At 46.9% G+C, this 23,195-nt stretch overlaps 1 protein-coding gene across 2 annotated transcripts in view; it reads left to right on the top strand.

The window, feature by feature from the left end:
* The first annotated feature begins 8,728 nt into the window (after nucleotides 1-8,728).
* MERTK (MER proto-oncogene, tyrosine kinase) overlaps nucleotides 8,729-23,195 on the top strand; it is a 570,203-nt gene continuing 555,736 nt past the window's right edge. The window contains exon 1 of one of the 2 annotated variants that reach the window (XM_078649038.1): nucleotides 8,729-9,183. In XM_078649038.1, the coding sequence (XP_078505164.1) occupies nucleotides 9,102-9,183 (82 nt within the window). In that variant the 5' untranslated portion in view covers nucleotides 8,729-9,101. The remainder of the gene's footprint in view (nucleotides 9,184-23,195) is intronic. The other variant, XM_078649039.1, reaches the window with a different exon arrangement.

The raw sequence follows: 23,195 nt of genomic DNA, 5'->3' as shown, positions 1-23,195 counted from the left end.
GGTTTGCAGGCTCTCCACGTCATGAAAATCTTTTACCCTCTAAAGATCTGCTAGTCTGCAAATTTATTACAGGTTAATGTAGGGTAAATTCAGGATTATTGGTTATTGGTGTCATTGGGGAAGGCATTGTTGTAAGACCCTTGATTACTGCCACCCTGTCCAATGCTTCTAATGTTGCACTAGTAGATGGGAAAGATTACACCTCAGTGACTGCGGAAGAGTACACACCTTCTTCCTGGTTAACAAGGGACCTTCCATGTATGGATACCTGCAATGTGCGTGTTGATAAAGCACCAGTGTTTCTCAGGGATGGGCCGACGCCATTCCACCATAAGACACAGTTGTGCTGCCATCTAGTAATAATTCCAGTGGCCGTGGCTGTAGCACAGTGCAAAGTCATCATTATTTATTTTTATTTTCCGTCCCCAGTCCCTCACTAAATCTGCCATGCCACTTTGCCAAGACACTGACCGCTACTGTTGCCTGCTGCTTGTTGTTTTTGTCTAGGAGAGTGAAAGGACTGGACTTTGTTTTCATCACCTTGCTTGCTAATGTTGTCCAAGGACTTGTGTATGCTGACCCCTGTTAAGAAGATCTCAGGGCCATCAAACACTTCATCTGGGCTTCCATGAACTCCTCTGCTGGGAGTTCTGACCTGCCAAGTAGTGCCAATTCCAGTACGGAGCCGTTGAAGGTGGCTTCTGCTGAAAGAAAAGAAAAATATCCATGCACCAGTCTTCAGCACCAGTTTTTCCCACCGCTAGCTTGTCATGTGGTTAAAAACACAAGGCACCAGCAGGGTGAGGCTGAAGAGTCGATGCAGCACCCTTCATGAGGCTCTAAGATCACCACAGCCCGAGTCCCCAGCACCATGTCTCTGACATCCGAGACATCTGCACCAACTCCAACACGAACCCTCCTGTGCGGCTGAAGATTCGATGCTTCACCTGCTTGTGGCTAGGAGAATTGACACAGCACCTATTTTGCCACCGCCTCATCGACGCCAGCACACCTGGATTGTGCACGCATCACACCTGTGTACCAGCCTTCATTGATATTGCCTAGGGGTGGTCATAGCTCGCGGAGTTGAACTACTTGGAATTCTGCGGAGTTGCATGAAAACTCAGTGGAATTCCACAGAGTTCTGCTCCACCCTGCTGACATGGCCATGCCGCTTTTGTCCTGTCCTGCCGCACAGCCCCAGCCTCCTGTTCCCAGTGCAACAGCTGCTCTCGGGTAAGGCTCCTAGGATTGGGAAGGCGCCAAGAGATGCTGTTTTTTTAAACAAGAGGTGCGATGATGGAAGCCTAACCAGTGAGCGGCAGTTAAGGGAGCTGCGTGTGCAATACATGAATTGGTCAGGCGGGATCTCTGATGCGCTGTAGGAGGCGGGCTGCAAGGATCCAGCCTTGCCGCTACATCAGTGTATGAATCAACTCAACTGGAAGTTGTTAACTGACGGGGAGTCATACTGAAGCTTAGAGCGGATGCAATCCAGGGCCTGCGATGTACAAAGAGGGAAGAAGAGCGGGCATGGCCATACGGCTGTCACAGTAACCTAGATGCCAAAGCATGTGCAACTCGGGCTACGTGCTGGGTGGAATGCCAGCAGAAGGTCACGGTGAGGCACAAGGAGTCGTACCAATTTTTGGGTGAGCTGAGTGGCGCACGCTGGTGAACTCTATTCTGTGGTGGATGGCAGATTTTTTGCATAAGTCAGAGCTCAAATCAAAGAACGAAGTGTGAAAAGCTCCGCTGGCAGAGCAAAGTTTACCGCCCACCCCTAATATTGCCCAGAAGTAATGAGCCAAAACTACAAGTCTGAAATTCAACACATCACCTCCCCTCGCAGAAGGGAATCAATGCATCGCCTGCCCTGACAGCAAGGAATTGACGCATTACCTCCTCTGCACCGCAGCAAGAAATCGACGCATTACCTCGCCTGAGAGTAAGGAACCAACACATCACTGTGTTCTCGGCACCTCATCTCCCCTGCGCCTGTTTTCATCTTTTGATTTTGACGCATTCCCAGGTACTTTGCACTATAAAGTGACATATCCATAGTTTTCTATGAACCAAAGTATTTTGCACCTTTTAAAAGTGCTATATTTGCTTGTGTATGTTGTTTTATGTCGTTTTGGTCGTGTTTTATTTAGATAAAGATTGGTTATTATTCTAGACTGCTGTGGTGTCCATTTGTAGTGTTTTCACTGTGTTACTCTGTGTTTATGTACAAATGCTTTACACATTGCGTCTGAGATCCGCCTGATTTCTCCTGCCTATCTACCAAGGGGGTGAGCAGGGCTTATTTTATCTGTGCAATCCCCTTAACCTGACTAGAAGGAAGGATCCCTACTTGGACAGGGCGTAAGCCACTGCTAACTAGAGACCCCTATTTCTAGCAGCAGTTTTAAAACTGCATGCCCAAACTGCAGGGCAGGCCTGGAGACATGCTTTGCATTTTTAATTAATTGCTAGCACAATATGTGCTGCAGTCCACTAGTTACAATTAATTTACAGGCTCTGAGTACACTTTTGCACCATATACTAGGGCCTTATTATATGTAAGGTAAATATGCCAATAAGGACAGAGGAAATTGTATATGTTTTATGGGGTCAGCGCACATAAACTGGTCATTGGACAGCAGTGTCCCAGTGTGCAGAGTCAAAAAACAGCAACAAAATCTAGTAGAAAACTGGGATTGACCACACTTAAAGGGGCATTTTCCTACAAAATGTTATAATTAAAAAAATGAGGTGTGAATTACTTCTAATATGTAGTGTGTCTTTTATTGGTCTGAGTTTTTGGGTTGACTGCATACCACTTGGACACTTCTTCAAGATTGTACGAAATGTAATCAGCAAGTTATGAGGAGGTAATGGTTGGATTTCTTCCCTATTCCTATTCTCCTTTCCTTATCCCAGTACATACATTCCCAACCATCCATCCTAATATGGATATGTGTAAAGTAATTTGCTGGGTGGGGTTCATAGACAGTAACTGGAAATTAGAAGGGCATAACAGCTCTTCAAGGAAGCAGAGAGAGGTGGTACCAGGTATAATTCTATGCTAAGGAAACAAAAGCTTGTGTAGGGTGTGCTGATATAAAGTGGCAGGGCTTATGCTTCAATATCTTACATAGTGGAATGAGAAAAGGAGAATCAGTAAAATGAAGATTACAGCAAAGTAATCCAGCCATTCACTACCAGTGCTGCGTTGAGGAGTCTGTTGCCTAGCCAGCCACAGGCCCACTGCGTAGGTGAAGCTCAGGGGCGGCTCCTACACTAGGGCGGAGTAGCATCGCCCCTCTGCTTTCTCGCAGTGCGAGAAAGCCAAAACATAAAATGGTAATAACTTTTGGTTATTACCATTTTTTGTTTCTTTGCGCATTGCGGGCGGGCGGAGCTGCCCAGGCATGAGTGGTTTTCCCACTCCTCAGTGCGCAAAGACTGTCTGGTGGGCCCTCTTGATCCTCCCAAACCAGTCATGAACACTGCACTTTTCCATGTAGGCTGCATTTCAGGCTACATGGAGAATATATAGAAAAAATGTTGTGTGTTCAGAGCACACCAATTGATAAAATGCTAATCTGTTTTTAACTGGTATCTAACGATTGGAGTGAGTTTTCTTTGGCACATAGTTTGGTACTGGGGGATTTTTACTGGTGACGGTGATCTTCTCTTCCTTTTTAAACCTTGAACATGTTGCAATGTACTTTATTTGCTAATGCTATTGGACCGTAATTGATGTGCTTGTATATTATTTTTTGATTACAGTGTTGCCCCTGACGAAGGGACTGCCTACAAATCCCGAAATGCATTGGGCTTTCTACATCTTCATTTTTGAAAATGTTTTGTTCATTGTATGATTTCCAATGATGACACATTGTATATGTATTTTTTTTTTAAAGTGATGAGTAGTTTATCGAATTTCATTTCAATCTTGAAAACAAAAAAATAAATAACAAATGTTAATAGTGAAAAACCTGTTTTGAAATTTGGGAAAAGATTGTTATAATTTTATATGTAGTGCGCACCTAAGTCTCAGCTAGCATTCCTGCTAGCTAGCCACATGTTTACATTACATGGAGAATATGCCAACCCCTACAGCCCCTAAACTTTTCTTAGTTATTGACCCCCCCTCCACGGGTGGCCCCGCGCCTCCCCACCTTCGAGTCATGCCGGACGCTACTGGTGAAGCTATTGTGCACTGACAGATCACCAGTGCCTAATTCGAGCAGGTGGTTTCCGGTGCTCGGCATCGGCACCTGGACTTAATTGGTTTCCGGTGCTCGGCACTGGCACTTGTCATCAGCAAATTTATGACAGTCTGCCACGTGGTGCTGGTCATCTAATTGAGAGATGAGCAGAGCAAAAGCAAGGGTTGCTTATGAATACAATATACATAACAAATTACTATTACCTGCCTCACCGGCCATTCCTTTAGATTTGAGCACCTGGAATAATCTGAACTGTCGCACTTTCAGGCGAGAGCGATGGTTCGTAGTTGTTTTGGCAGCGAAGACAGAGGCGGTGGCTGGTGCAAGCTGCGGTGGCCTCCTGGTCAGAGCCATGGCACTTATTAGTTTACAAATTAAGCATTGCAGACCACTGACCTCAAATGGACCCAGCTCACTCTTCTACAATGGTGTACCCTCTGACCCGACTGCCTGTTTTGCTGCTGCTATTCTGGGGGGTCTCTTGTTGTAGATGCCCTGCAGCAAAGCACCGCCTGACTGTACACGAGGAGGGAGCATGCCCACTTGTGCCGGTTTTCTCCTTTGAAACCCTCCTAGCTAACAGGTAGATGCATCAAGCATTTTTGCGAGCGCAAACGGTGCAAATCGCAAAATTCGGCCGTTTGCGCCCGCAAAAATGGCATTTGAGATGCATCAAGGGTTCATGCACTCGCAATTTAAAAATTCGCAAATAATTGCGCGTTCTCAAATTGCGATTGCATTTAACCGCTTCCGTGCGGCGCGAATTCCCCGCACATGCTGACTCCGCCTTGCGCGGGCGGAGTCATGACGGAACGGTTCCGTCATGAGCACAGCTCAACCGACGCTCATGACGGAACCGTTCCGTCATGAGCATGGAAGGGGTTAAGGAATCGCAATTTCAGATTCCTTAAAAGCAATGCCTGAACCATCCCAAGATTGCGAATTCGCAATCTGGGGCCGCTATTTACCGCGATGTCTAACTACGTGGTAAATAGCAAAAACTTAGAAATATGCACTTTAGTGCATTTTTCTAAGTTGTATGTTACACACACACATGTCCTTGGGACATGTGTGTGCGCAACACCAGTGAACATTAATATTTCAGGGGTGCAACAGGGTGTCCTTTGGACACCCTGGCACCCTTGAAATTGCTTCCTTATTTGCGATTCGCTAATTGTGAAACGCAAATAAGGAATGGCTTTCCCATTCATTCCTATGGGGAGTCATTCCTTATTAAGGAAATAAGGAATGACTCCCCATTCATTCCTATGGGCCTTTAGGCCCATAGGAATGAATGGGAAAGCCATTCCTTATTTGCGATTAGCAATTAGCGAATCGCAAATAAGGAATCAGTATCGCTAAAAATATTGCGATTCCTACATGCATCCCGTTTTGCGAGTCTTTAATAGCGAATCCTTAAAATTCGCTATTAAGGACTCGCAAAACATGACTTTGATGAATCTGGGGGTTAGATTCTATTCAGTTTTTACCAAACCCCCTGTAAAGTTGAATTTAAATTCCATCATAGTTTGAACAAACGTATTAAATATTAAACAAGCTTCAGAGGTAACCATTTATCGTAAATGTCCAAGCACCAAAGGCAAAGAACACCAAACTACATTATGTTCTTAAAAATCTCATCATATTGAAGCCCCCTTGCCCCCTCCCCTTCTTTCTAAACATCTACTTCTATCCGCGAGCCTCAGCTGTGGAGAAAGAAAGTTCCAACATGTTCCAAACTCTGCTTCAGGCGAGAGCAAAAATACGTAACAAAACACTGTCGCAGTTCAATTGTGAACAGTGGTTTACTACTGCCACCGCAATTGCAATACTATTGTATTTGTTTATGAGCATCGTGGTTGTACCAGTAGACCGCTTCAAATATTTTCCCTCTGGTCAGCCCATGCAAGAGTTGGCGCAGAATTCACTACACCAGTGTACAATTATTCACGCACTGTAGTAAACTAGTATATGTAATAGACCTTTGTACTCTCTAGGATTCCTATGTGACTCTTAGAGTTTATCCATTCGTATCCCTTCCTTGAGTGACTTTACCACTAGTACATTTGCATTTTTTTCTGTTTATATCTCTTCCCTGTGTGACTTTATAACTTGTACATTCGCAATTTTGTTCTGCTTGTATCTTTTATGTATAAAGCAAGTCATCCTAAATTCTTAAGTATCGCAACTGGTTCTTATGTAAAGCGCTCTGACACCTTCGGGTTAGGGTGACCAACCGTCCGTAAATTTCACGGACAGTCCGTAATTTCGGCCGTCTGTCCGTTGTCCGTGAAGGATTCTTTAACGGACGCCATTTGTCCGTAATTTTAACTGGTCGCACAGCTGGCCCCCACCTCCCTTCTTGACTCTGACGATGTTGAGGTCGGGTGTAACAGCAGCATTGGAGTGGCACAGCGGGATGGCAACCCTCACACCTCCAGCCCTTGATGAGCTGTTAAGAGGTGCTTGAAGGTGACTGAGAGGGAGGGGCTGCAGCTTCAGGGAGCAGGGGCATCTATTCAGATGCAAACAGCCCTGAATGCATCTTGTATCTGCAATTGGTGTGAGACATTCCCCCTTTCTGCCCAGGGCCCCAAACACCCTAGAACCGGCCCAGATTACGCCGAGGCAGCACATTGTTCTCTTCACAGAGCTTAATTCATACATGCCAACAGTCCCGATTCAGGCGGGAGACTACCGATTTTTCAAGCCAAAAATGGCTTTATTTGAGCTGTCTCCCACCTGAAATTGCATTTTCTACAATAGAAGTCAATGGGGAATTTTCATTCTCCCGATTTTTTATTTCAGATCTCCCACGTCCCTGTCCTAAAATGTTGGCATGTATGTTAATTAGTCACTAAATTGTAAACAAACCTCGATTCTTCAAACATGCAGTCTATATTGTAATGAAATAAAGAAATGGCACAGTCGCACCCACACTGATTAACAAAGTATGGAGGACAATTAGTTAAATCAGTTCTCTTGGAGTATCTCCTTTCAGTACTGTACATCAGCGTGGGGGGGGGTGCAAAATTAACATTTTGGAAATGCAGCCTGTCTTCTCGTTGTCTTGTCCAGGAGGGGGTGAGGAGCCCTCCCCCACCCTGGAAGAGACCAAGATGATACTAGAATACTGCATGCCCACCCCTGTGCCCACACTCGTGGATCCTGTTCCCCTCATTTGGTGGCTCCTGCCCCCCTCCCCCCCACCTGTGATGGCTCCTGTCCCCCCCTGTGTTGGTTCCTGTCTCTGCCCTGGGTGGCTTCTGTCCCAGTCCTGGGATGGCTCCTGCAGTGAGGGTGAAGTTCTTGATGGGTGGGCGAGTGAGTAAGTGAAGGGATGGCTGGATGAATTTGTGAAAAGGTGAATGGATGAATGAAAGATTGAATAGATGGATAATGGGAGAGGATGGATGGATTGATGAGTGAGTGGAAGGATGGAAGAGAGAAAAGGCAAATAGCTGGATGTATGGGTGGAAGGGTAGCTGGATGGGTAAAAGGGTGGATGGATGAGGAAAGGATGGATGAGTGAAAAGGTGAATTATGAGTGAGTGAGTGGGTGGATGGATGAGTGAAATGATGGATGGATTGATGAATTGATAAGTGCAAGGGCGAATGGATGGACGGATGAGTGAAAGGGTGGATGTAAGGATGGATGAGTGAGTGAAAGGGAAGGTAGATGGACAACATGATGAAAAGATGAGTGAACGAGTGAAAGGATAAATGGATAAGAGAGGATGGATGAGTGATAGGGTCAATGGATGGATGAGTGGATGTGTAGATGGATGAATGGATGGGTGGATGGATGCAAGGAAGGATTGCTAAGTGAAAGTCGTTGGAGAGAGAAAGGGAGGATGATGGATGACTGAAAGGGTGGATGGGTGGAAGAATGAGTGACTGGGTGGATGGATGAGTAAGAGAAAGGATGGCTGGATGGGTGAAAGGGTAAATGGCTGGATGGATGAGTGAATGGATGGATGAGTAGAAGAGTGTATGGATGAGTGCACAGATGGATTGGGTGAAAGGGTGGATGGATGGATAATGGTTGGATGAGTGAAAGGATGGATGAAGGGATGGATGAGTGAAATGATAGATGGAAGGATACATGATGGATAGGTTTGCAAATGGCTGAATATGTCTAGATATGGCTGGGCTTACTTTTATACTATTGTGCGACCTCTGATGTGTCTGTAAAACGTATCCAATTGTCCTGAAGTTTTGTCCTGAATTTTGACCTCCTGTCCTGAATTTGTGTCCTGGATTTTGACCCTTTGTCCTGAATTTTTACACCCACCGTCCTGAATTTGCACAAATGCCAGTTGGTCACCCTACTTCGGGTAATGTTCGCGCGCTATATAAAATAGCATGAAATAAAATAAAGAAATAAAATAAACTATGCATGAAGAGTTTAACGGGTTTTGGAGGGTAGAAGGCGGTGTACGACTCTCAACCCCTCCCCCTCTCTGCCGGTGCCGCCCGCCTATTCCCAGCCTGTGCGACCGGCCACCACAGTAGCCCCGCCCCTTCCAAACAAATGTTTTCACGAAACTTTCTCCAGCAGCGCGAGCTGTTGCTGAGGCAGGTCGCACGTCGCGGGCACAGGGCAGTGTGGCAAGGAGGAGGCATCGCCCAGCCGCAGCAAAACTCCTGGCACAGGAAATCAACAGAAGGAAGGCGACGTCTGTCAATCACTGCCGCAAAGTAGAGTTCGGAGGAGAGAAGAAGCCGGGAGGAAGGGAGGAAGGGGGGCAGCCTGGCATCTGCCCCCACGTCTTGAAAGTTCGGATCCTTGGCACCGGCCGGAGTGCTGCTGCTTGCTGCCCCTCCGGCAGCCAACGAATCCATCCCCTCTCCCTGGATGCCCCGGCAGGAGGAGGAGAGATGCACCACCGAGGGGCCGCCTGCTGCTGGCGCCTGAGCTGGCTGGCCTGTGCCCCCGTACTCCTCCTGCTGTGCTCTCGAGGTAAGGCTCACCCCTCCCTAATGGTTCCCAGATTTAGGAATGTGTGTGTAAATAAATGGCCTCTTGCCCTGTGTTTACAGGACTGCCCGCAGGGGAAGACAGTTGTTTGCTTCTGTCACTGGAGCATATGGTACTTTCACTGAGTGGGTAGATGGCTGCTTTCCAGATACACTTTTAATCACGTGCTTCTAGGGTGAGATAGATTCTCCTCCTTTTGAGATTTTTCTGCCACTGTAACCACGACTGTGTGACATAAGCCTGGCTGATCTGAGTTATTGGGCAAAGTTGTTTGTATGGCTATTATTTGCATATGTAAAACGTGTCAATTACAATTATCAAATAATGTCACGGCATAGTTATTGCTTGTGTCCACTGACCTAATAGGATTTCCTGGCAGGGCGTATTACAGAATCATTTTGCACAGGACATGTTGGGGTAAATTGATTTGCCGCATAATTCAAGTACAACACAGTCTGATTGCTCCTCGTGCATTACATGTCAGGGAACATAGTGCTAAATCTGAGCAAACCTATCAGAAGTTGAACTTGTGGCATGGAAGTAGCAAAAAGATCTCTGCAGCAAAGTCGGAATTCGCCGAACTACCTTAACTAACTACGCCTCTAATTCTGAGATCTCTGGGAGTGAGGCTTCGTGTCTCCAAGTTACTCTCGGAGCTTGTTCCTACTAAATTATCCTTGAAAGAGAAGTGACACTGTGTACTTTAGAAGCAAAGGTGCATTATTGTAAATTCTGGATGTACCTGCCGTGATTACGCAGATTGCGGGGAACAGCCTGAACACATTGTAACGTGAACAGGGGCATTGAAAGCGGGTGTGTGTGTGTGGGGGGGGGGGGGGGGGGGGGGGGTAGGTTGACGCCGGTAAAGGACCACATCGTGATGTCTTTATTACTCTTTAGAATGTTACCTCATAAAATGGCCACGCAGTTGAGTGCACAGTTTCTCGTTTTTTTGTAAACTCGTCCATCAAGTCCTTTCTGTCTCCCACCTGGACATTATTTATGCACCCCTCAGACTCCGCCCAAATTGACTTTTATCCCAAGGTATATGAGGTGTTTACTCGGTTGGTTTGTTCAGGTCATGAGAACCTGGTTTGTATTGTTTGGGTCTCTTGACAATGTCTCGCGCTCCACCCCTTTTTAAAGATTAACTCATTTTAATCCCTTCAGCCTATTCTCCATAGTCAACCACCCTTAATTGGGCAGCGATATAATCCAATCCTATTAAGGCTAAGCAGAGAGGAGTCTCGGGTATCATTGCCATCATGCATAAATAAGTACGTCACCTAGTTTTGCTTTTAAGTCCGGCTAGAGATAGCTTTGGCTGTTTTGAAGGAGATCCATTATAAAAAAAATACATATATACAGGAATTTGGACAATCCTCTTCACCCATTGGGCTATTTCGGTGTTATTTACAATATATGTCCACACTCCATAGAATACAGAATGGAACAAAGGGTCAGCGAAACCTCGTTAGTTGCCTCACACTGCAAGTGATCACAGTTTATTTATTTATTTTAAAGGTTTTTTATCACGCTGGCTAGACCCAGTTAGCCTCACCTCATGTTCACAGGTGCCCATTAATATATTTTTGTTTTCGAACATATGCCGGCCACCTTTTGACAGCAGCTTTTAACCTTATTTACTTTTAAGCTTTTGATTTGTATTGCATAAGCTGCCAAAAGAAAACAAAATAAAAATGATGGCACAGTTTCCAAGAAAAAACAAACCTATTGACTTTGCCAGTGCTTGGTTTTTTTTTGCACTCTGGGATCCGTAACCATGCTTAACCAATAAAAAGTCAGCACAACCAGTCACAGAAGCACAATAATAAACCGGGACTGGAGGAGTTACTTACGCCTGGGTCTGAGAAACTTGGGAGCCCCTCAGTGGAGAAAAGTACCCAGTAAGTGAACTAAAGACAAGTGGAGGAGATGGGCTACTTATGTGTAAGTGGAAAAACTTCAGAACTGTTTATTTAACTTTGAACGTCAAAGATGCGCTTATAGTGACACTGTCTGGATAATAACTGTATTTGGCATTGCCCTACTCAGTGAATGTCTTATTCATTTGATGAATTTTCAGTCGATTGCAATCTGCAGGCTGGAACTTGTGGACTCCCTCTTCTAGGGAACACAGAACTACAACACCCGTCATGCAAAGTTGTATTGGCTTCAAAGTAAGGATAGCTGCAGGTGCCCCTTATGATACCCTACCTGCCAACTCACACGGTGCCACCGGGTGACACACGGAGAGATTGATCTTCAAGTTGGCAGGTATGTGATACTGTCTCAGCAAACGGACATAGGGAGACCGGAGGATGGGTTTATGCGGTCAGTCCTGCCTCTTCATAAAAAAATGAACAGTTACACAGCAGATGATAAATAGTTTTTTTTTCTCATTACCAATGAACGCTTGGGGATTGAACGCACAGAAGAAAACTCGCTAATCAGCATACCTCTGTGAACGAGGGGAGAGAGAGTGCGCAGAGGAAATTGCCTTCCACACTTGTGGACAAGACTTTGAACTTAAGGTTTGCCTGCCCTGTGGTGATAAGGAAGTGTGCCTGGGAACAAGGCCACGGAGCCGGCCTTGGGAACGCCCTTGTCTTGGACTGAGAAATCAAATGCCACCTTGACTAATTGCCGAGAAGTGTTCACAAGTGCCCTAACTGCCAAGGGGCCCTTTGTCGTGTGTGACGTTCACCGCCAATCCTGGCTCTGTATTCAACAGCTCGTTGCATTCTGGGATATATAGTGAGTAGTTTAACACTCTCAAAGCACGGATTCAAAACTGCCAGCATGTAGAGTGGTAGAAAGTAAAAGCAGTGCTTGTAGTACATCAGAGCTTTTAAGGTTACCGAATCCACAAGTTTTGTCTCCCAGTCCAGGATGTTTCTTTCCATTCTTACATTAGTATTCTTGTTGATTGTGTTATGGAATCAGGACTAGACTACAAGTCCCAGAATGCAAAGAAAAACTGGAAACTAGAACAGTGCCCACTGCAATGTTACCAGATGGTGCTATGTCAGGACACGGCTCCAGATTCCGGTGGATTCAGTCGGACCTTAAGTGGGATGAAAAAAAGCGGGTGTTGTGTGCTTCTCTAAGGGGCGTGGCTTTATGTGCAACAAGTCAGGACTATTGGCTTTGTCGCGGTTGTTAGTTGCATAAGATTAATAAGCATCAAATATGGCTTTGTTGTATATAATATTGAAAATGCTTCAGTTCTGAAATAATGCGACTATGAAAGATTTACGAGTCTCTTTGAAGTTACCTCAAAGGTAGTGAAGGGTGGGGCACAACATGTGTTCACCCTTAGGGCGAGGACAAAAATGGAAAGCCGACAGGGACCCACCTCCGCACCTGCTTTTTAGAACTGCTGGTGCCCTGCACCGGCAGGACCCGGCCCACTTAAATTCCTGGATTCAGAGTTACTGGGCATGCCTGGCAAGGATCAGCTGTTGCCTGTGGGCTCCAAGGGCTGAGTTTCACTCATCGTAATGCAACAAATCTCCCATTTGTGCTTTAACTCTCAGGTGGTAGAATTTGAGAGGTCAATGCACGCCTTCATTTGAGGTTCATACCTTAAACCAGTGGTTGGCAAACTTTTTTGACCCGTGGCTCCCTTGACCTAATTGGCAGTTGGCTGTGGCTCCCCACCATTTTTTTTACCCGCGCACCGGGGTGCCGCGGCGCACCCTATGGGAACCACTGGCCTACATGAAGAATCAAGCCCTAGACGTGATGAAGGATTCAGAGAGTAGCCATCACTATCATAAAACTTTATTTGGAATCACAAAGATCTTATAAAGTACATCTCAATGCATACAACACCATCATATAGTAGTATAAAGCACTCCCACTAAAAGTAACCAGACTAGAGAAAGGCTCAAGGAGCTCTGTGGCGTTACAAGAAGTTTACGTGGGGTGGGCTCTGATCATGGGCGTCCGCAGAAATGTTTCCGGGGGGGGGGGGCACATTTTTTACTGTATCACCATCCCCTTGCACCCTTCTCCCCTATGCCTTGCACCCTTCTCCCCTATGCCTTGCACCCTTCTCCTCTCTGCCTTGCACCCTTCTACCCCCTCTGCCTTGCACCCTTCTACCCCCTCTGTCTTGCACCCTTCTACCCCCTCTGCCTTGCACCCTTCTACCCCCTCTGCCTTGCACCCTTCTACCCCCTCTGCCTTGCACCCTTCTACCCCCTCTGCCTTGCACCCTTCTCACCTCTGCCTTGCACCCTTCTCACCTCTGCCTTGCACCCTTCTCCCCTCCGCCTTGCACCCTTCTCCCCTCTGCCTCGCACCTTTCTCCCCTCTGCCTTGCACCTTTCTCCTCTGTCTTTAACCCTTCTCCCCACCGCCTTGCACGGATGTACATATGTTTTCATACCACTTTGCCACGTTTGCCACATGCGTTAAACTTAAATGCGACACAATAGCTTTCTTCTGAAAAATGAGGTGCAATCTATCAGTGTAGGAACACGCCGAGTACAAGACAGGGGCACACGCTTTTTTTCTAATACAGATGATCACTTTCACGGCCGCGCGGCTTTACTGCAGCGCGGCCAGTGCTTGTTTTTCCTTCTTGTGCTCGCCATTGGGATTGTTTCATTGATAACGATGCGGCGGCTGTTAAAACATTTGTCTGGAGAAGGCTGCCCGGAGCCAGGCTCAGCTCTAAGAAGCTGGAGTGATAGTGAAGGGCAGAGGTGGAGCCCCCGCATCACGGACGGGTCTCAGTCAGTCCACTTTCCTGCATCCACGGCGAAACTTTGTGGTCAAATCTAGTGCCCTTTTTTAGGAACTACAGAGAGGTAAAGTATTTTCTTCGGTTGAAGCCTTCCTGATAAGGTCTGAATTGTTTTGTAGTAGAGTTATAGAGAGATAAAAAAGAAATGCAAATGACTGGTCACTGTATGGCACAAAAAGTAATATCTCTTTGTGGATTGTGGTCTTCCTAATGCATGAAAATTTAAGTCACAAACATGTTGGGTAGTTCAATATGTCAATTTGCTGTTCCACACCAATACATGTGTTCTAAAGTTAAATAAAAGTGTCACTAAAACAAATCTTTTTTGGTCGATGTGTGCAGAGATGCTGAGAGCGTTAGTTTATTTTTATTAGGTCTCGCGCCTGCGATGCATATGGCGAAGCCATATGCCATCGCGCAGGCGCGATACTATTGCTGGCGGGTCTGCTTCCCAGGAGACAGGTGATGTCACGCGCACGCTGTGGAAAGCGATCGGCGCCGGCCGCGCGCGCGCGTTTCCCAATCTCCTGTCTCTCTGGGAAGCGCCGTGGCAGGCAGCTGAAGCGTGAGCCGCCTCAGGAGGGGGTCTGCGCGCGGCCGCCTCAGTAGGGGGGTCTGCGCGCGGCCTCGTTACACTCCCTTTCACTTGTGTGCACTGAAAGTGAAGCGAGGTGCGTTTAGCCCGCAGGTAACGTCAGCAGCCGCGAGACCTCCAGCAACAAGTCTGCGGGGATTAACGAAGCCTCTCGGTCATTAGCGCCGGGTAAAAATATGCCTCCCCGGGAGGAAATCATGGCCGGGACTGCTCCAACATTTCACAATGAGCTTTGGCGGGTCCGAGATAGCTTGATAAATCATGGCCGGGACTCCTCACACATTTCACAATGAGCTCCCCAAGCAGCGCAGGGCTCCGTCGTGTCGTTTCGGGAAGCCAAGGGTGTGAACAAGAACGAGATCTGGGAATGCATATTGCAACTGCTTGACTTGCTCACTGATTCTGTGGTGGGTCAAACTATATTCCAGAATCTCTTCTAATAGGATGGAGTCCTCATAATGCATTGTCTGGTCCTATGTACTCACAGTCCTGCATGCAGTGAGACCTATGCACCCATGAGTCCCAGACCCTTTGCTTTTCATCCCTGCGCACACCGCCATGCACATTCAGGCACTCGGGACTCAAACATACAAGCATGCAGACAACAAACCTACATCAACACACATACATCAACACACACCAGATTTGCTCACTTTATTGTATTGGGTGCAAAAGTTTTCTAAAGGCTTTGAAATCCTGCAGGCAGCAGCTATCTTCAAACACTACATAGCACCTAAGTAATATAATGTTGGTATGAGAATTACTGCAGCTTTGGGGTACACAGTTGTGGGAAAAATCCATGGATGTAATTAAATGCGAGGCTATTTCAGTGCGGTGCACTAAAGTAGTTATGTATTGTTGCATGTTCAATTCCTTATTAGTTATGCAAATGTTAATAATTTCCTGGCCGTACTTGGTTTGTGAGGGCGCGCCTGTGTATGTTATTGAGGGTTGACGTCAGTTTTCTTCGTGTAACTGTGCAGTTCTTCGATACTGATTTTGCACCCCTTGTGTTCTGTGAGGAGGTACTTTATTCCCATACTTGCACTGTGCTTCAGCGTGCATTAGTTGCCCCCTTGACTTGTCCTCATTATTTCTTTGTTGGTGTTCTAGTCCTTTGGAGGAGGGAAGAATGGCTTCAGCAGGGGGTGGAGTGGCATGTTCTGCCTCTGAGCAAGGCATCGTTTACTTCCTTCTTCACAGCCTCCTTGACGCTGTCGGGAAGAGCTTTTTTTAGGTGACGCTTCCTGAAGGATTGAAGCACTGTATACTGTACTGCTTTTCTTTTCTTTCCGAGCACAGTGCTGATTCTTGGGGCATGTTTTTTTCATTGTTATATTGTGCATTTATATCTTCTCACTCCTGCTCCTCTTCTCCTGTGCATTTCTCCTATTCTACTTTCCTTCCACGTGGGAGATCCTTGAGTGCTTAATTTAGGTCTCGAGTGCAGCCAGACCGTTTCATCCATTGGTCTGTTATGTTAATGCTCGCATTTTCCTTACACCCACTACAGCATGAGACAACTGGGCAGCCCACTGCAGCCATTGCTAACTTTACTGTGATTGACCCCTTCACAGAGGGCACATCTGCCCACAAAGTAGTTCCTTTCAGTGCTGTGGAGTACTATTGCACTAAGTGCTTGTAGAGACAAAAATAATATTATACACCTCAGCCATTTTTTCTTACATTGACGAGGCTCCAGCAGCTTCCCAGTAACAGTTTTGAAAATAAAATACGCATTGACAGACCTATCCGCTTTGCCAACGCTTGTTTTAGGTCTCGTCTAGAGACCACTTTGCCTCGCCGCTTCTTGTTCTCTAGAAAATTCGTAATAAATATATACATAAATACAAATACTTTAGGTCAACTGTCTTTAACAGTTGGTCCGTTCAGGTGTTAGTCACAATTTCCTTCCCCCCACCATAGCATACAGCATGAGGCAGTGAGTCAGGCCACATCATCCACTGACTGTCCAGCACTGCGAGGGACGGCATTTTGCCTGATTACTTGTGCTCGGCCACCTGACAAGGAGTGCATTTCAGCGTCGGGGCTGGTGTACCTCTGCTGCTGGGCCACTCCTTTAGTTATATATATTTTTTATTCTTATTCAAGTGGGGGGCTTTTCACATTGGGAATAACAGTTACAACTAATTGTATGCATGCTAAGACCTGAGGTTTTGGCTTCCTTGGCAATGCTTGTGATTATTTATTTAGTCAACTACTAGACAGTGCAAAAACTTAGAGTGGGCTTAGAACAGGACCCTTGGTTAACATTGGATGGCATTATTGTCACTCATTTGCTTTCTTGTTATTTGATGGCTTGCTTTCCCATTCCTCTGTTTATCCCTCCTTTGGAGCATAGCCTTTTTGTGACCCTTATGGTTGGTTGACTTGTATTCTTCCCCTGCTCACATTTAGGGAACTACATTTTAGGGCTCGTCCTATTAATCGCGCAAGCGAAAATAGGACGAGAGAGTATTGAGGGCAAAACAAGCTCTGAAACCACCAGGCGGATTACATCGAGTGCATGTGCTCGTGAACGCGCTTACCATTTGCTCCCGAGCCGCCTGCCTCCGAGAGCTTCACTTCAAAGGGATCCACTCCCCCGCCTTTGCACTTTTCACGGCTGCCAGGCCGTGTCTCGCATTTCTCTCCCCCCCCCCCCTACAACATTCTTTATCTACTCCGCATATGCTTTACCTTCCCTCGCTCGCTCCCCCCCAGGCTCTTTTATCTACTTGTTCCTATTGCTGTCACAACATGCTTTTCTGCAACATTCAGCATGTGATTTGCGCTTTCACTTTCCAAACAGCCGGTCACTTCCGTCACATGTTTTTTTAACTAACTCATTTTATCTTTCTCCCACTCCTTCCGAGATGTTGTTTATTTATTTATTTTTAATTAAAAAAGTGCCAGATCTGCTAATAATTACAGATGTTGAGCCATCGCCAAGGCTCGAACACTGGTCCCCAGCTCCACAGTTCTCTCTTCTCTCTCCATGCTTGTTCTTTTTAAATTCAGTTGGGAGCACTTCACTTCACTTCCCATGCTCGCTAACACAGCAACACTGTCCTGTCCTTACTACATAGTGCCTTTGTAATGATGAGTGTGGGGGAGTCTCATGCTCCTTACAGTTGAATGAGGCATGCCTTTCGCCTTCCTATGCCTTGTTATGCTCCTCCCGCACTTTTCTTATTTGTTTATTTTACCTACGGCAGTGCTAACACTGCAGCAGAGCGCATGCACACACTACTTAAAAGACACATTAAACATAGATTGTGGAGGTGCTAAGTGGAGTCGCCCACTCAACAGATATGCTCAGGTCAGTTAAATTGTTGTAAGTTTCCAGCAGCTGAAACGTAGAGTGACCTCACAAACAGGCAGCTTCAGAACTTCCACTGTAAAATGCGGCTGCGCTTGAATTACTTGTTTATTTTTCTTTACTTTCTCAGGCTTTTTTAATTAAATATCGTCAGAAGGAAAAGAAGCTGGCATTAGCCCCAGTGTGGTGTGAATGTCCTTTCTTATATTAAAGATGCTGCTGGCCACCTGTCTCGGGTCCCACGGGCAGAACTGGGAGGGAAGGTGCCGCAGCTCTCATACCCAAGTGTGCTCCGAAGTGCGTGAACAGAGCTGCTGGGAGACAGGAACACACTGACAGAGCGAGGAAGTGGCCTGATGTAAAATGAAGTGCTTGGCCAGCAGATTTCAAGGAACTCAGACGAGAAAGTACATTCTTTCTGTACTTCCTATTTGGCTTTCAAGAAGCTACACGAGAGCCGGTTAAAGGTTGCCCAGAATGCCAAGGGTCCCGGAATTGACACAGTACAGTCTTCAATCTCGGACATCCCTGGTCTAACGCCCCAAACACCCCACATAGCACCCATAGCCTCCTAAAAGCCACCTGTTTGTTGCAGAATAGCTGTACGCAGGGCCATAGACTGCAGATGGTACTTGGCTCTCCGAGCTCTGCCCTCTGTTAGACTCGTTTTTTTGTGCCTTTCTGCCCCCTGTTAGACTGGTTTTTGTGCCCATCTGCCCTCTGTTAGACTAGTTTTTCCCTTTTTTTTCTGCCCTTCTGCCCCCTGTTAGACTCGTTTTTTTGGGCCCTTTTGCCCTCTGGTAGACTCGTTTTTCCCTTGTTTTTCTGCCCTTCTGCCCTCTGTTAGACTCGCTTTTTGTGCCTTTCTACCCTCTGCATCGCCACATCATCACTCAGCGCTACCCCAGCATCACTCGGCGCTACCCCAGCATCACTCAGCACCACCACATTATCACCCAGCACCACCACATTATCACCCAGCACCACCACATTATCACTCAGCACCACCACATTATCACTCAGCACCACCACATTATCACTCAGCACCACCACATTATCACCACAGCACCACTCAGCACCACCACAGCACCACTCAGCACCACCCCATTATCACTCAGCGCCACCCCAGCATCATTCAGCACCACCACAGCACCACTCAGCACCACCACAGCAGCACAACAGCACCACCACAGCAGCACAACAGCATCACTCAGCACCACCACAGCATCACTCAGCACCACCACAGCATCACTCAGCACCACCACATTATCACTTGGCACCACCACAGCACCACTCGGCACCTCCACAGCACCACTCAGCACCACCAAAGCATCACTCAACACCACCAAAGCATCACTCAGCGCCACCAAAGCATCACTCAGCGCCACCAAAGCACCACTCAGCGCCACCTCAGCGCCACCTCAGCACCACTCAGCGCCACCTCAGCACCACTCAGTGCCACCTCAGCACCACTCAGCGCCACCACAGCACCACTCAGCGCCACCACAGCACCACTCAGCACCACTCAGCACCACTCAGCACCACTCAGCACCACTCAGCACCACTCGGCACCACTCAGCACCACTCAGCACCACTCAGCATCACTCCGCACCACCCCAGCATCACTCCGCACCACCCCAGCATCACTCAGCATCACTCAGCATCACTCAGCATCACTCAGCACCACCCCAGCAACACACCAGCACCACACCAGCACCACCCCAGCACCACTCAGCACCACCCCAGCACCAATCAGCACCACCCCAGCACCAATCAGCACCACCACAGCACCACCCAGCACCACCCAGCACCACCCAGCACCACCACAGGACCACCACAGCACCACTCAGAACCACCACAGCATCACTCAGCACCACCCCAGCACCACCCCAGCACCACCCCAGCACCACCCCAGCACCACTCAGCACCACCCCAGCACCACCCCAGCACCACCCCAGCACCATCCCAGCATCACTCAGCACCACCACAGCACCACCCAGAACCACCACAGCATCACTCAGCACCACCACAGCACCACTCAGAACCACCACAGCATCACTCAGCACCACCACAGCACCACCCCAGCATCACTCAGCACCACCCCAGCATCACTCAGCATCACTCAGCACCACCCCAGCACCACCCCAGCACCACCCCAGCACCACCCCAGCACCACTCAGCACCACCCCAGCACCACCCCAGCACCACCCCAGCACCACCCCAGCACCACCCCAGCACCACCCCAGCACCACCCCAGCACCACCCCAGCACCACCCCAGCACCACCCCAGCACCACCCCAGCACCACCCAGCACCATCCCAGCACCACCCCAGCACCACCCCAGCATCACTCCGCGCCACCCCAGCATCAATCTGCGCAACCATTCAACAACAACTGTTTCAAATATGTTCTCTCAATGTATCCAGCTTTATCACAAATGTCACCAAAAGATGTTAATATTTCACTTCTGTTCTTGGATTTTCGTCACAATAAAATACACTGAACACAATCTTCACAAAAGTTATTTACAAAAGTTTAAGCTATTGCCATTATAAATTACAATCACTTTTATTTAAGTATTAATTATTTAAAAAAATTAAGCCATTGTTTTTTTATTATCAATACATCTAAGTCACGTAAATACAACATATGTTGCATTACAAATGCTATAGGTGTCACATTTGCGAAAGTTATAACTATTGGCATTGTAAATGACAAAGCTATTAATTTAGCCATTTTCAAAACCAACACATAAATAAAAAAAAATGTCATTTACAAGACCAATAGCTCAAACTTTCCTAATGCGAGACCTATTGCATTGCAAATGCTTGTTTTACGAGTTTATGGTATTTTAAGGCAAAGCAACATACATACAGTAGGTACTGAGCAGAGGATCAAGGCGCTGATTGCTGTTCATAGTAGTCAAGTGCAATGAACAGTGACAGCTCAGGTAAACATATGCACGTCAGACTCAAAGCAATGGTGACTCTCTTGAACTTGATATTCCAAGAGGGGCAGTGCTGTCTCCTGTGGTGTGTAGGCATCTGAATGTATGGCAGCACACTTTAGAAGAACTGTGGGCTCACATTAGTGCTGTGTATTGTGTTCCCTGAATGAAGTAGCGGTCTTTGCCCCCAAATGAGGCAACGTGCAGTTAAATCAAAAGGCACTGTTTTCTTCAGTAAAGGCTTTTGGTGCACAGAATGCTTCGAAGCGGTACAGTTGCTCCCTGTGGAACACTCACAACCCCTCCCAGGCAGGACCCCTGAACCCAGTACAGAAGCTTAAAAATAGTGAAGGTTAAATGAATGATCTCGAGTGAAGGTTGAATGAATGCATATTGAACTATGTGATTAGATGCAAAAGGTGTTAGTTTTGCGAAGAAGGGTTTTTGGTGTCAATGTGTCCAAACGACTGCAGACTGAGGAAAATGGCCCCTGTGAGATAAGAGTGCCTTTCAGAATTGTCTTAACTCGTCTCTTTCAAAGTAATTGTTTCAGTTTATGAATAAATGTTCCCCTCAAGTTGCTGTTGTTCCATTAATCACTCATTGAGATGCAGAGTGCGAGGATAGCGTGACCTGGCAGCACAAAGGAGGGGGAGGAATTGCGGCTCACATTTTCAGGTCCCACATCTTGCGCGGCGCCCCTGGCTTCTAATCACGGTGCACCGGGATGCCGCGGCGCACACTTTGGGAACCACTGCCTTAAACCCTAGTAATCTAAATCACTTAGCAAAGAGAGATTCCCAGCTCATATCACCAAAACATGGGAGTCTAAGAGCCTTAATGGGGTTATTCAGGGCTTTAAGTGGGCTGGGTCGCACCGGTGCTGAGCACCGGCAGTGTTTTATAGGGGGCCTCGAGACGTGTCTCTATCCGGCTCTGTTTTGTGCCCAGGGCCGGACTGCCCATAGCGGGCACCGGGCGTTTCCCCGGTGGGCCACTAGGGTGGGGGGCGATTTTGGGCGCTTGGGGCCGTTTTTGTTACAGGGACGTTTTTGCTGCATAGCTGCAAAATCGGCCCCTGTAACTAAATCGGCCGAAACCGGCCCTGGCAAACAGCTCAGCCGCTCCCAGGGGGGCCAGCCAAGCTCTTTGCCACGGCCAGTTTTGGTTCCCAGTCCGGCCCTGTTTGTGCCCTGGCCTTGACAGTCAGTTGTTTCCAGACTGCAGTGACAGCAGGCACATAATGTGTTGGGCTCACACTGCTCACTTCTCACTAGTGGAGAAGTTACGCATGACGTCATGCCAGGTGAGCGCTGTATTGGAAGGGAAATCCTTTAAAGAGAGTCATTTTATCCCTGAATTTCCCTTCTCTTTTTGAAACTCAGGAGCAGCAACATTGTCGTGGCGTCACCAGGGCTTTAAGTGGAAACTTTTTCAATATTATATAGAACAAGCAATAGTTGCTGCTTATTTATCTTATGCAACTAACAACCATTGACAAAGCCAATAGTCTTAACTTCTTGTAGGTATGATCTTACTTGTTGTATCATATATCTGAATGCCATGACAGAAACAGAAAAATACAAGTCGGGTGGCATGCTATGCTAAGCACAGATGTTTAGCTAAGTGTGTTTACGCCACGCCCTTAATAACATTGGCCACGCCTCCTTGAGACACCCCTAAGTTTTTTCATCCCACTTAAAGCCCTAGAGGTATTGTTACACGCTGTACTGTATTAGGCTGAATTCAGAAAGGGGCTTTCTTTGTAGGAGCAAGCTGCTTTGGAATTCTTGTGAGGATAATCTTCTACAGAGCTTGGGTTCTCTCTATACAATATTATCAGTTCTTCCCGTTTAGATTCTGTAAGTGGCACACGTTGGTTGGTTCTTTGAAGTAGATGTTCAGAAAATTCTCTGAATTCTTTTCTAACCTGGCACTTTTGCTTATCTTTGATTTAACAATTTATTATACAGTTCTCAGGCACTTTTGACGTGATTTCTTCATGTATTTTCTGTTGTAACTGTATATCTAAAAGTGTAAAAACACCAGGCATTGTTGATTTTCAGGATTATTTTACCAGCCAGGACTTGAAAATTCAGGCTTTGCTGGTAAAAAGGTGGCAACCATAGGAGCGCTCAGGGTCCTCAGGTGCGCGTTTCAGTAGTTTACAAAATCCCAGATTTTCGCTGTGCATTCTGGGACTTGTGGTCCTGTTTATTTCATTTTGAAATCGGAACAATACGTTTGGGAATGCAAAGCAAACACCTGGACAGGATGACCTTTCACCTATGGACCTGGACAACTTGAATGCTCTTCTTCTGCAATATATAAAAGTTATGTGACTTCATTTTTAGCCCATAAGAAATGAGTAACT

The sequence above is a fragment of the Lissotriton helveticus genome, chromosome 6, assembly GCF_964261635.1.
Source record: "Lissotriton helveticus chromosome 6, aLisHel1.1, whole genome shotgun sequence".
Lineage (NCBI taxonomy): Eukaryota > Metazoa > Chordata > Amphibia > Caudata > Salamandridae > Lissotriton > Lissotriton helveticus.
The sequence above is the reverse complement of the archived record's forward strand: the minus strand, read 5'-3'. Positions and strand labels throughout refer to the sequence as shown.